The sequence below is a fragment of the Haliotis asinina genome, chromosome 3, assembly GCF_037392515.1.
Source record: "Haliotis asinina isolate JCU_RB_2024 chromosome 3, JCU_Hal_asi_v2, whole genome shotgun sequence".
Lineage (NCBI taxonomy): Eukaryota > Metazoa > Mollusca > Gastropoda > Lepetellida > Haliotidae > Haliotis > Haliotis asinina.
The window spans coordinates 13,445,886-13,459,185 of NC_090282.1; the positions used below are offsets into that span (position 1 = coordinate 13,445,886).

Consider the following 13,300-nt stretch of genomic DNA (forward strand, 5'->3'; position numbering starts at 1 on the left):
CAGAGACATGAATTTTCAGGGATGTACATGGTCGTCGTGGATGATGATGATGATGTTGGTGATGTTGATGACACGAACACAAGCATTGCTGCCTGATTTCATGTTTGGATGGACTTCAACGGAGACCCGTACCCAGGTCAGGAATCAACGTTCAGATATCGAGTTTTTTTCCTGACAGAGATAGAACTTTTGCAGACAATGGTATTTCTCTAAATGATACTAATACTAATTGCCAAGTTCCTTGTTTATTGTGATTTAAGGCGACAACGATGGCTATTGAATTATCGCTATTACTAGTATCTGGTGAAATATAAGCCGACACGTTATGACTTATTGTCGGATTGGAACATATTCATATACATTTTACACTAAAATGAAAGCTTCATTCTTCACGACTTCGTTTTGGCGTGTAAAAGTGATTTATCAAGTTTCAATATAACATGAAAAGTAGCAATACAACAAACATGATTATCCTTTAAATACAGATTAGTCTGTCAGGTCTGAATGTATGTTTTTACGATTTTACGATTTTACGAAACCATTTGCAGCTCTTAAAGTAAGACCGTTCATTATTTATAAATGAACCATAAACCGCGAAATATTAATATACTTGTAAAGCCAGTATATATGTCACGGGTGTAATTAATCCATGTTTGCATTTAGCAGAATATGTAAGGGACGGTACTGCTTGGAATGTAATTCCATTTAGGAAACATTCGCCATTCCATTTATTTATAAACGAGCAAATAGTGAATGTATTACGTAGCTTTGTCAACTCCATCTTCTTCATTTGGAAGAATTAAAGATTATCAAAAGGATAATTCGGAATTATCCTTCAGATAAAGATGAACAAGTATGACGTTCCATATCATTCAGTTCACAGTGCCATCATTTGAGATCAGTTTATTTTACGAACGGTTTGAGCCTGTTTCCATTTTGTTATACTGACACATTTTGCTGCAATATTCTTTTGAAGCTGGTTCTGTTCAGAATATATGTAAGTGAATGAATCGTTAGAGTAACCATCTACAGCAATATAAACTGCGGAGCAAACAAAGTTGAAACTGAAAATTGTATTAGATCTACCAATAAGAAACGTTACCCAAAGCACAAGACAGTCCAGAAGCCACTGCACGCTTAAAACCCTGACTCATTGATGATATACATAACACACGTAGCGAAAATGCAAATTTCATTCCTATCTGTTTCTATGTATATTGCGTTTCTCTTTAACTGGCTATAACGGGTAAAATATACAGAAGAACTACCTCCAGCAAATAACTAGAGTGAACATGCACTTGATGCATTTGCACTCATTTTAGTTCCAATATCTACATTCCGGAACAATAGCAAGTCATGTAGATGAAAGCGACAGCAACACGGGTAGCATTCTCAAGTTATTAAAAATTATGCATGAAATGATCAATAAACGATAAAGAAAAATACCCGTCAGCATATTCAAAATGTATATACTTGATATTTTCGATACCACTTGGTCTTACGAAAACTGTTTAAATTTGCTTTAAAGTCCGTTTAAAGGTTAGGTGTTGAAACTATTATGCATTATTTCACCTGGTTTAATGAAGTTGTCAATGTAATTGCTGAATCAAATATGGATAATGTCAACTCCAGATAATAATTAGTCGCAGTAACATGCCGAAACGGTTTTCGTCTAGCATTAACGAGAAAATCGTTTATGGACTTGTAACCTGGTTCAGTGAAAACAAGGCGTTGGAGCATAATGTTAGCATGTCCTGTACTAACGGTGGCACCGCCACTTTCACAAGTCCGAGTTCAGTGAAGTCTTCCGGAAATGTGAATCTGTATTTAGTCCGACCAATTTAGAATGTTAAATCAATGCTATCACCCTGTTGTAGTTGACATAATCGATCTAAGCACAGTTCAATACTGGTGCATGATTAAGGCAGGTCCCAAGGTGAAAAGGGTTTATTGTAGGGGTTCATTAAAAGGTACACTCGAAATTAACTATGTCCCACCCTTACGTTTGATGGATTAAAAATAAACGATTTTAATGCATGTAATTGTTTCTTTCAGTTGCATTCCCTTTGTGTTCTGTTAATACAATTGAAGCTGCGTATGAGATTAGGGGGAGGGTGGAAGAAAGAGAAAAACCAATGGGGTCACACTGATTACTGACGCCGACACAGATGCTGACCCGCGTGGAACTGTACAAAAATCTAACTCCTATTTTTGTTACTTTACTTGTAAGCAGGGGCATCTCAGCACTTCTAGGTTGCAGGCGGTATTCAAAGGTAACTGCTTGACTTGATGGTCCATCGATCACTTGACTGTCTGATCTGTTGAGGCCGTCTTGGCATGGCAGAAGTATTGGCGGTTTGAATGACGGATGCTAACTGGGAGTGAATCGTCTAAAAATTATGCCATGAGAAATCTTGAAAAAATATGATGCATCCGATTTCACAAAATGAATATTGGGACTCACTGCCTCATTGAAAAAATATCTCATTTTATCAATTTTAGTAAACGTATCTGGTTGCCATAGACGGCAGGATGCACCTACCAACCACCCGTTTTCACCTGAATAGGTGTGCTGGATGACACAGTAGCAAGGCTTGAACTAAACAGAACGAATTGTTTGTATTTCAAATCTTGAAATTTGTTCTGCTGTACTAAAATTGACTATGACCGGAGTATTTCACTCACTAAGCATAAGATCATGTTGTGCAGTTTGCAAACGGATATGGATAGTATGATTTCCGCCCCTCACAGAATGACAGTAATATACCATAACGCGTGTTGCAATCGTTAAATCTGGATTTATATTTCTTCTCTCCTTTTTGCAAATGGCGTTCTGTTACTAGTCTGAAAGTTAAAATTAATATTCAGGTCAGGGTCCGTTGAGACTTAATGTCCCTCCATGTGTGTGTATAATCAGTTTCAAAAACACCGGAAACAGCATCGATATATGTGTCTTTGTTAATCCCCACCAAGATCCCTCTGATAACATCAAACAATAAAATAGTGTTCATGTAAACGTGTAAATTGTAGGTAATCGTAACCTCTAAAATTGTAGTTTGGGCTACTGTTTAACACTGGCAGGAAAATATCCCAATAGATGCTGCAATTATTCTGAATTCCACTCATCGAGTATCAATTAATTCAAAATTGGGTAACGTTTAATTTCACGTTTTCTTGAAAAAAAACCCTCATTTTCAAATAGAAAATAAGTTATGAGGGTTTATCAGTGGCTTTAAGTATATCGCGAAATTAAGTCGGCAAATATTTCAAGATGTGGTACAGGTGTAAGTCTTTGGTGAATCTGAGAAGAAGAATATACTTAAGGATTCGAACCCAGGAACACGAGCGCTTGTCAACTGAAGGGCACACATCATACCTGTAGGCATTCTGTGATCTTCGCCAAATACTACTAACTGCAGACAGTACTTGCGTTAATGTTCCTTAGAATGTGTCTCGGAATGATACAATTCGCTCACTTAATCCAAAAGGTTCTTAGAACTTTACAGAACTTCAAAACGAAAAGTTCTGTGTTTAAGGACACAGCAATATCTATAACATCTTGTAAAATTGGCATAGTCCTTAACAATTATTTACGTTTCTGCCTAAACATTTCACAAACAATAATTCTATTCTTTAAGTTTCAATTGCAAATGCGACAATAAGTATATCACCGAAGAGGTAGTGCTGTCACACAAGTGAACATTCTTACTTTTCTGGAGATGTACATTCCGATCAAGAAGGAAATGTTTCAGCCATGTCATGTTACACAGCACGTGTTAGGACCGCCGGAGGACATTGGCTTCTATGTCCTTCATGTCCTCTACGACTCTGGGCTTGTATTCGCAATATCCGGAAACGCCTAATGTCAAAACGCACACACTCAACCTGACGCTCGTGTCATACTTTGCCAAGCTAAGACAGATCGGGTTCAATGTATTATGAGTTCGGTTACAGCTAATCGCACGAAACTAAAACAGTCTTACGGAGGCAGTACATAATACGGGTTCTGTGACAGCACGTTTAGGTGCTACAAGAGAGGATTCCAACATGTCTCACGCAGGGAAATGGAGACAAATGGTTCTCAAAACTGAAAGGAAACATTTTGACATTATATGTGTGTGCTTTATGTTATTCAAAGTTAAATATAACGTTAATAAATGTACCAAATAAATATAAATATATATACAATATAAATATAAATATAAATATTTTGTACCAAAAGCAAAATTCACCACCACTGCACATGAATTGGTCACAATCATAGAAGTTGAAACAATGTCTGTCCATTTTTGCGTGTTACATTTCAGTCGTAAACGTGATAAATCTGTATCCGGAATTTATTTAAGTTATCGTTATTCTATATATCACGCCTATGGAACAGCTATCAATTTCAGATTCAGCAATTATGCCTTTTCTGCTGCACTTTGGGTATTGTAATACAGGATACATTATTACCGTAAAGCAACATGACGTCAGAGCCGAGGTCTGGTGCCATGGTGATCCAGGAAGTTCCTCGACACGGTAGATAATGCCAGCATCACTCACCCCTCCAGCTGATTATAAAGTAGTTGTGACATATATATGAATGTCGAGCTGATTTTGCAAACACGTGGTGGGGTTCGTTTGTAATTCAAGCATTTGTCATGTCAGGATGGGTTGTGAATGGTTATGGTGTATTTGCATAATATTAATGTGAATAAGAATCCATGCAAACAAAGTGGAACATTGCAAAATAATGAAAACCGTGACATCAGCATTAGAATGTGCTTACTCAGTGAACACGTGACTTACCTTTGCATGTGTTTGAGTCAGGTGTTATCAATCGTGCAAGTTACACCGACGTTTTCGCAAACACATGGTATCATCACTATTGTATCACTGGTTCAGTGAATCATTCGTAATTGTTCAATGACCTCAGATTTTATCAGGGATTTCTTACTAACATGGAAGCAGTTTTGTCTCGTTAATTCACATTTGAACGTGTCATAATTTGAGTGAGTGAGTGAGTGACTTTAGATCTAAGCTGCTTTTAGCAATATTGCAGCAATATTATGGCGAGGGACACCAGAAATGGGCTTCTCAAATGACATGCTACCCTTATGAGGAATCAAACTCGGGTCTTGCGAACGCTTTAACCGCTATTTAACCATCATTTATTGACGGCACAGAAAACTCGAGAACAAGACTTTACTGTGTACAAGTCTACGTGCAGGTTTTATTTAGAGAATGATCTTAACCCACTCTTATGAGCCCACTCCTTCAGATTTGAATGCATATTATCCCTCGATCTTCATATGGCTGTAAATGTTATCTATGGCGCCACGGTGATCTCACTGTGAGGTTGTGAGCAACTTTCCCACACACAGTCCGCCCACGCTTTCTGATACGTAATGGTGGATACTGTCACGTGAGTCAAGTGTCACGTCCTGCGTCCATGATTAACATTCACTTCAAAATCCGTGCGGTGCAATTAGTTGCAAAATGATTTTCCAGGGAGTGTCTTGCCCTTAACGATCAAATTGTGATAATTTCCATTATATCTTATAACCTTATCACAATTATTCTATTCAATGAATGGGCTCTGACTAGTGTAGAAAATACCATCCGTACTTCACTGAGAAAACGATAAGTGACGTTCCTGACTTCCTCGTTGAGAACATCTAAGAGAACAATGCGGAGGTAATGGCAAAATGTAAGCACCCGCCACAAACCGCGTCCACTTTATCAGTTCATTTATGCATACGAGTCGAAACTTGGCCATAACCACGTAATACAATATGTACGTATATGAACGATCGCCCAAAACTCAATAATGCGCTCATTTTGAATATTATCAATTCATATCATCATCCGTGCCTACTGATTCAAAGTGTCACACAAACTCTGTACAAAACTGCAACTTTCCATTAGGCAACTTTCCCTTTATGTCGCGCAGAATTCCTGCAGCTCATGGTTTTGCTGTATACAGTACTTTTGAGGTACAGTCAGGCAATGCTCGTTTCACCAAGAATCCAAAGAGCGCCATATGACTCTAGCTCTGATGCTGTTTGATAACGTTTCAACATTCATTTCTCTGTAAGACTCTCAGAAAGTCTTATGGCACACATGTGGAGACAAGTTCCAAAGGGAATTATCTAAAATGATATCAGATTCGCTTTATTATTCTAACTAGTTCCAAATGTTCCGGCGTTTGTTCAAATCGACAACTGACTTGCCTTAACATGTATTTGTGACAGGTACTATCGCGTTGGTTCAACTTGGATATGCTGTGCTGCGGCTTCGTTAGTAATATATAAACAGACGCTCATGATATAAGCGCACTCTGTTTTGGGAGACATTTCAGATTAATATAATAAAATAATTGCAATTATTTTGTCGTATATATTTATACTCGTGTACGTTTGCCTTCTTCATCCTGATGAGCTCTGCAAGTAACATTCTGTAGAAACAATATATGCATATGTACAGAAGGTTATCTTTGAAATACATTTTACTACATGCAACATCTTTTCATGTTCATATCGCCGTTTATATTATATGTGGCGCCACTTCCCAACCAAACACCCCCCTCCATACACTCCCACATGTAATGGTGAAAGCTGTCACTTGTGGATGTCTAATGAGTATGCATGGAACTGTGATAAGATAATAATAACAAAAACGCGTTGCACTGATGTATTAAAACGTGCACTGCCTTTAGTGATCCAGATATCTATGTTGATTCTGCATCGCAGAGTTTCATTCGTTGCTGAAATCCGTTACCGTAATTACATGTTCGTTGAATGACTTAGCTAACCAAAATGCAGTTTCCTCATCCTGATATGTTATTTATGTCATAGTTTTATAACCATGATATAGTTTTGTTCTATATCGTCATAATCTACATTGTTTTCATTATAACAGTCATACAGGACACAATGTTACGGTCATATACCGCTGAACACTGTCAGAAGAGTGTTTTATGGCCAACCGCTGGCACCATCCTGCAAGACATCATGTACAATCCACTGGAGAGAGAATCATCTCTGATATAAACACAGCTCCAGTGATTGTAGGCACACATAGATTAGCATACATCGCCTGTGGTGTCAGTGGGGCCGTCTAGATGAGTCATGATATATTTATTATCAATTTCTTGACATTTGCCAGATTATTTCCAGATATAGTTCTTCTACTGACACCGTTGTATAGAGCTGCATATACCAGTGATATATAATTTGAAGAAGAAAACATTACATGAAATTCATTATTGTCTCGAAAGTTGAACCCCTGGAAATCTAAACGGGTTGCTTATTTGCACATGTTGAAACGTTGTCCGTTTTCGGATTGAAAAACAATCCACTTAGCATTACTCACCCCTCCCATGACCTGACCTACCCACCTGCCATCGGTACCACCCCACCATCAACAACATCATGTGATATGTTATCACATGTCATGAAGAACTGTCTTTAGCATATAAAACAAGGGGAAACAGATAAGCATCATGTACTCCTTTATTGTTTGAAGTTTTGTTTTTATGTATGCCATATGATATCATGTAATAATTTTATAACATGTTCTAAAGATATCCATAAAAGTTATATTAATGTTTCTTGACTTGAAATTGAATCTCATTTTACATTTCTTGAAGAATATGTGTTATGAAACAAGGTTTCAAGTTATACCTGGATCTGTTCATTAGCTATAAGAGGGGCAGGAACTGGAAAAATAGTTCAGATATATCTTTGATCAAGATCTGTTTCAGAATAGCATCATGCTACCCTAGTCGAAGCTGATATCCTTACATTTACCGCTGAAATACTTTAAAGTGTCCCCATAATGTTAGACAACAGCACTTTGGGCATACCTCCATTAGAAGCACGAATGTGACTGACCACTAGAGTACTATCATTGTATAAGCCTGCGTAAAGAAATGGACGATAGCTCATACCGTTGTAGGGTTACCTAACACAACGTTTCAGCGACAAGACTCGCTCCATCAGATATTTAACACCCTCAAGACAATCTCTCAAACTATCTTCATCACAAATAATTATCGTCGTGTCATCACAGGATGCACTTTGTCAGGATAATAACTGATAGCCGTAAGGAAAGTAGTCCATATTTTCAATGGATATCTTCGCCGTTTTCCCGCTAACAGGCTTGGCTTAATTATTTATAGCGATTATGAAATATCCTCTATTGAGAAGGTGCATGTCGCCATTAGCATGTAATTACTGCCTTGGGGAGACACTGGGTAGTGTTGGAATGTCTCAAACATTCTTGTGTATTACATGTTTCTTGTACAATCTGTGATTCTGTGTTATACACAGTATAATGAATATTTCTAACACAGGATATTGTATTGAGGCGTAACAAATTAAACGGTTAAATGCTCTTACATGTTTTAAGTCGTGTGATTCTAAAACCAGCATGTGCCTATTGACTAAATGGTAATTCAAATCAAAATGTTTGTACACCGACAATACGTCAAAACTGGACAGCATCCTTGGCTGTTTAACGATCCATTTTCGGCATGATTATAGCACTAACTCTCATTTCGTACTACAAATCTCAGACCTTGTTCTTGAAAGCAGACGACATGTATGAATGGATGGGGAATTAAATATCTGCAGCTGGTCCATACGTGACCACAGTACAATCCGTCGTCCACCTATCGGGTAATACTACTGCGAAAAGCCCAGCATGTGTAGATGTATAACACGATATCCAGTATAACACAGACTGGATACACCTGACGCCTTTGTGTACCTCCAAAATGCATTGGTGTCAATCGTCCCTGAACTTAAACTGAATATATGTGCGTGTGACCTATTATTTAAGGTACTTGGAAAACAGATCTCGTGATATTCTGCACTTTTCTGAGATTGACAAATAATAAAGTTTCAAAATGTATAAATTTTAACACGAACGGCTTGTTTTCCTTTACGCTGCCCTCTTTATCCAAGTTCCTTTCTAAACGTTTCAGACTATATCAGTCTACGTACCTAAACGTCTGGATGGCGCGTATCTGTGTTCGTAATGTCGCTCACTGGATTATCTTCTCAATACTGGATATATAAATGTTCATTGGAGACTGGTTGTTCGGCAGCACATATTTCTACTTGTAATGTGTATCCTTTCAAAGTTAATCATGTATATTTTTGAATATTTTTACATTATTTTTGTGTAATGATATATATGTAATAAACTGACAAAGTATAGAACTGACAAGAGTTTTAACCCCCGTCACAACGGGTTTTTTTTTTAAAATGTATATCCATTTTGTTGCATAATTAGCTTTAATTAATTGGTTGATAAAATTGCCAGCAAAGTGACAGCACCCGGTTGTTACTATATAAGTAACGCTTTACTTGACGAGTGCTCAAGATTTATCGCCGCAGACTCCACAGATGCAAACACGATGTTACGTCAACCATATTATTACACACTTTCCTTATAATATCACCTACAGACGAGAGGATTACGTTTGCACATATGCAAAAAATGAAGAGACAATATTATATAGGGGTTCGCTTCTCTACCCTTAAATTCACGGATGGATAAAGCAGTTGGTAAATTTTGAAATTGGTGTTTGTGTTAACATACACGGATAAGTCGAGATACATAACCGTGTTCTTGTAAAAGTAACATTTCTGTAGTGATTTGGAATTCCACAATTTACAGCTCAAGTCATTTTCCAGTTTTGCTTTAGGCTACATCCTAAATGCCACATTCATTTATAAAGACTAAACATTTGACGTCACAAAAGTGTATATTGTTAGGATAGGACCACATAGTCGACATATTTGTACCCATCTCAGCCTTCATTATCTTCAATAGATCAACTGCAATGTGGAAAACCCGGATGTCAGACAGGTGAGCTACAGTCTTACTCATTCGAGGAGATTTAAATAAGATAGCTAGATTCCACAAATTTCATATGTGTATAAACCGATATCTTTTGAAACATCTACAGTGATATTAAAACTTCGAACTGCAAAATAGTTGTTACTAACCTTAGGAAAATTTTAACTCTGTTTTGAGGTACAAAACACCATTTCAACGTCAGGGGTCCCTACTTTTGAAGTTTTAATCCTATTTATTGATAGATTCATTTGTCTCTGCATTTAGCATTGGTTTGTTATGATCAAGTTCGTGTTTTTCAAACATATTACAGTCTAAATTTTATTCAGATGTACAGCTTGGTGTTATTGGTTACTTGACATCGCGTTTAACAATATATCAAGGCTAGCTAAGAAACTGATGTACGTCACGTCCTAGATGTTTGCACGATACGTAATCATGACGTAGGGGTTTGACGCTGTCAGATCAAGGACCATTATCGTGGCGATTCAAACTTCAAAGCGGTGCGTGTGATCCTTTGTTAATCGCCTGATATACTTTCCAGTGTAACGTATGTCATATTTTGGGATTACACTTTCTTAATAAAATACAAATTCTAGTACTTTTTGTGTTGAGTCCTATCCAGGATTCGAACACGCACCTTACAGCCAGGCACCTAATCGCCAGCACTCAAAGTCAACCGTCTAACCCGCTCAACCACCGCGACTTTCCAGTAGTTCATTCCGGTATTGGAAAATACGGTTATGATTTAACCAACGTGCAAAAACGTTCATACTAACCTTGGAAACAACCTACCACAGTCATTTAGGGCAGGCTAAACGTTGTATCTGGCCATTTGCGAACCAACACACAGACTTCTTGCAGTGAATTCCTGTCGTTGATGTATCTAGTGGCTTTGGACACAGACGTCAATGTCACGACTCAACATAGCAATGTCTATTGAAAAGTAATAGCGTCCCTAAACATTGCACTGGTTTGGACACCGTGTGTTCAGGAATCCATACTCTGATATCCATACTCTTTTCAAATGATGTCAAAGATGATGTGTCGAGTGTCAGTTTTTTTTACACTTTTAACCAAGTCTGTGGGTTACTTTTTTACCAAGATTCATGCATTGGGTTTACCTTGAAAAAAGCACACTTTCCTTGTTTTGTGTTTCAGGCAGGACGTCCAGTCAACCGAACTCTGAATTCTTTTCGAACAGACTTTCTGAAGCAGGACACTTTCAACGCGACCGTGAGTACCAGTGTTTCCAATTTGCAAATCGAAAAAAATGACACATGGAAAAATATTGTTGCATGTTGTTCTTTATGATTGTTGGAGCGTTACTTATCCGTTTTATAATACAATAGCATTTATACAATGATTACACTAAATCCGCCGGGGACTCCATCTTTCCGTAGAATAAAACCTGGGTCTTCGTTACAATAACCGAGCACTTGCTCCACAAGGTAACCTGTCAGTAGATTTCTTTCTGAAAGTGTACGTGAGGGAATGCGCTCTCTGATAAAGAGGTGACACCAACAAACAAACAAGTAGCCCAGCCAATGTTCTGCCGACATACCGCTAGGTCTGTTAGCCTTGGGCGGCGCTATGTTCTTCAACCGGAAGTTCGCTGATGTTATCAGAACCTCGGTATGGTCAATATCTGATTGACAGCATGATAGAAGTGTCAGGGGAAAGCATGCTGGGAATACGTTTCAATTAGCCCTCAGCATACATCGTTGCTGTGGGTTTATTCTCATGTCAATGTCAGCCAGAGGCAGTTGACTATCGCAGTTATATGGGCAATTGGATTTAGGTTAAAGGCTTTTTAAACATCTTCCACTTTGCAGATGTCAGTATTAATATCAACGTCTAAAAAGGGTTAATCACAATATAAAATATATGTTTATTTTTATCGCATCCAACTGTACTTTTCAGCCTAATTGAATTGTACTTTTGTTTGCGATGTGACATAATCACTTAATTACAGAAAGTAGTAGTAGTAGTAGTAGTAGTAGTAGTGGTGGTAGTAATGAAGTTGTTGTTGGTGGCAGTAGTAGTAGTAGTAGTAGTAGTAGTAGTAGTAGTAGTAGTAGTAGTAGTAGTAGTAGTAAAACATTAATTCCAGAACAGTCTCGCTTCTTGTTTACTGGGCTCCGTCCTATAGCGCACCATAGTGCGATAATCTGTCCCGAACGTTTAGACTAATTCATTTAACTGGATATATAAATATTAATCAGTATTGTTTGATACGTCTAACGGAAACGGAACGGAAACCAGGAAATCGTGGAAATCTCAAAACGAGGTTCTGTCGCTAGAAAACTTTGGCGGTCAGGTATGGAACTGACATTATATCATTGTCATTGTACGTTACAAGACTACACTGAATAAGCGCAGAAAAGACATAACAGATGTAACCATAGAGTCAGATGCACTGGAAATCATGTTACGACCTCATCAAACAGAGGCAGTCTGTGGTCTCTTGGTTAAGGTATGTTGCCTAAACCTCGATATGAAATATAGAAATACGGTGCTGTTTAAGTTTAAAATTACAACTTATTTGTAAATACCAGTTTCTTTTGAAGCAAGAAATTGGAATCCAGTGTAACTAGAGTTGTTTGTGGTGTCTATTTTCACTTTCATATGGTAAAATACGGATGGGCTGAAAAAGTAGGTCACTGTCTGAATAGCTTAATAAGACTCGTGTTTCGGTATGAAATCAAATTTAGTCATTTGGTAAGGTTCCAAGGTCAAAGATACTTACTGGTTTCCTATTATATGAATTCATGGGTCAACCTTTACGCATACGTTGTGTATCTACTGTACTACCAAAACTATGCAGACTATAGTCTGTTTGCCGTGAAAACGTACTGGTGTATTTCACTTGAAACAAAAACGTAAATCAAATAAAGTGAAATTAAGATTGCGAATCCTAATAATTTTACATTGTCAATTGCACATTTAAATCTCAGATTTTTTTTCAACTTAGGACAAAAGTTGTTTAACAAACAATCATTGTTTCATATCGCTATTACTGCTCTGTATTACAAGGTGGTATGCGAAGTAGTTGGAACAGTGAAACAAATGCTCGTGCGGTACGTGATGAGCGTTAACTTAGATCAACCCTACGTGTTGCATCTAATCTATGTACCCCCTTGTAATGCAAACCAGTAACAGCGATTTGAAACTCATCGCAGAAGACTATTGTCTATCTGAGATATGCCTGATCTCAGAAGGCTATTGTCTATATGAGATATACCTGATCTCAGAAGGCTATTGTCTATCAGAGATATACCTGGTCTCAGAAGACTATTGTCTATCAGAGATATACCTGGTCTCAGAAGGCTATTGTCTATCTGAGATATACCTGGTCTCAGAAGGCTATTGTCTATCTGAGATATACCTGGTCTCAGATGACTATTGTCTATCTGAGATATACCCGGTCTCAGAAGGCTATTGTCTATCT

The 13,300-nt window shown here is 37.7% G+C and overlaps 1 protein-coding gene across 2 annotated transcripts in view; it reads left to right on the top strand.

Moving 5' to 3' along the window:
- Positions 1–13,300, top strand: part of LOC137277492 (zinc metalloproteinase nas-36-like) — a 27,997-nt gene continuing 14,697 nt past the window's right edge. For both annotated transcript variants that reach the window (XM_067809237.1, XM_067809238.1), the window contains exons 1-2: positions 1–136; positions 11,011–11,085. In XM_067809237.1, the coding sequence (XP_067665338.1) occupies positions 8–136; positions 11,011–11,085 (204 nt within the window). In that variant the 5' untranslated portion in view covers positions 1–7. The remainder of the gene's footprint in view (positions 137–11,010; positions 11,086–13,300) is intronic.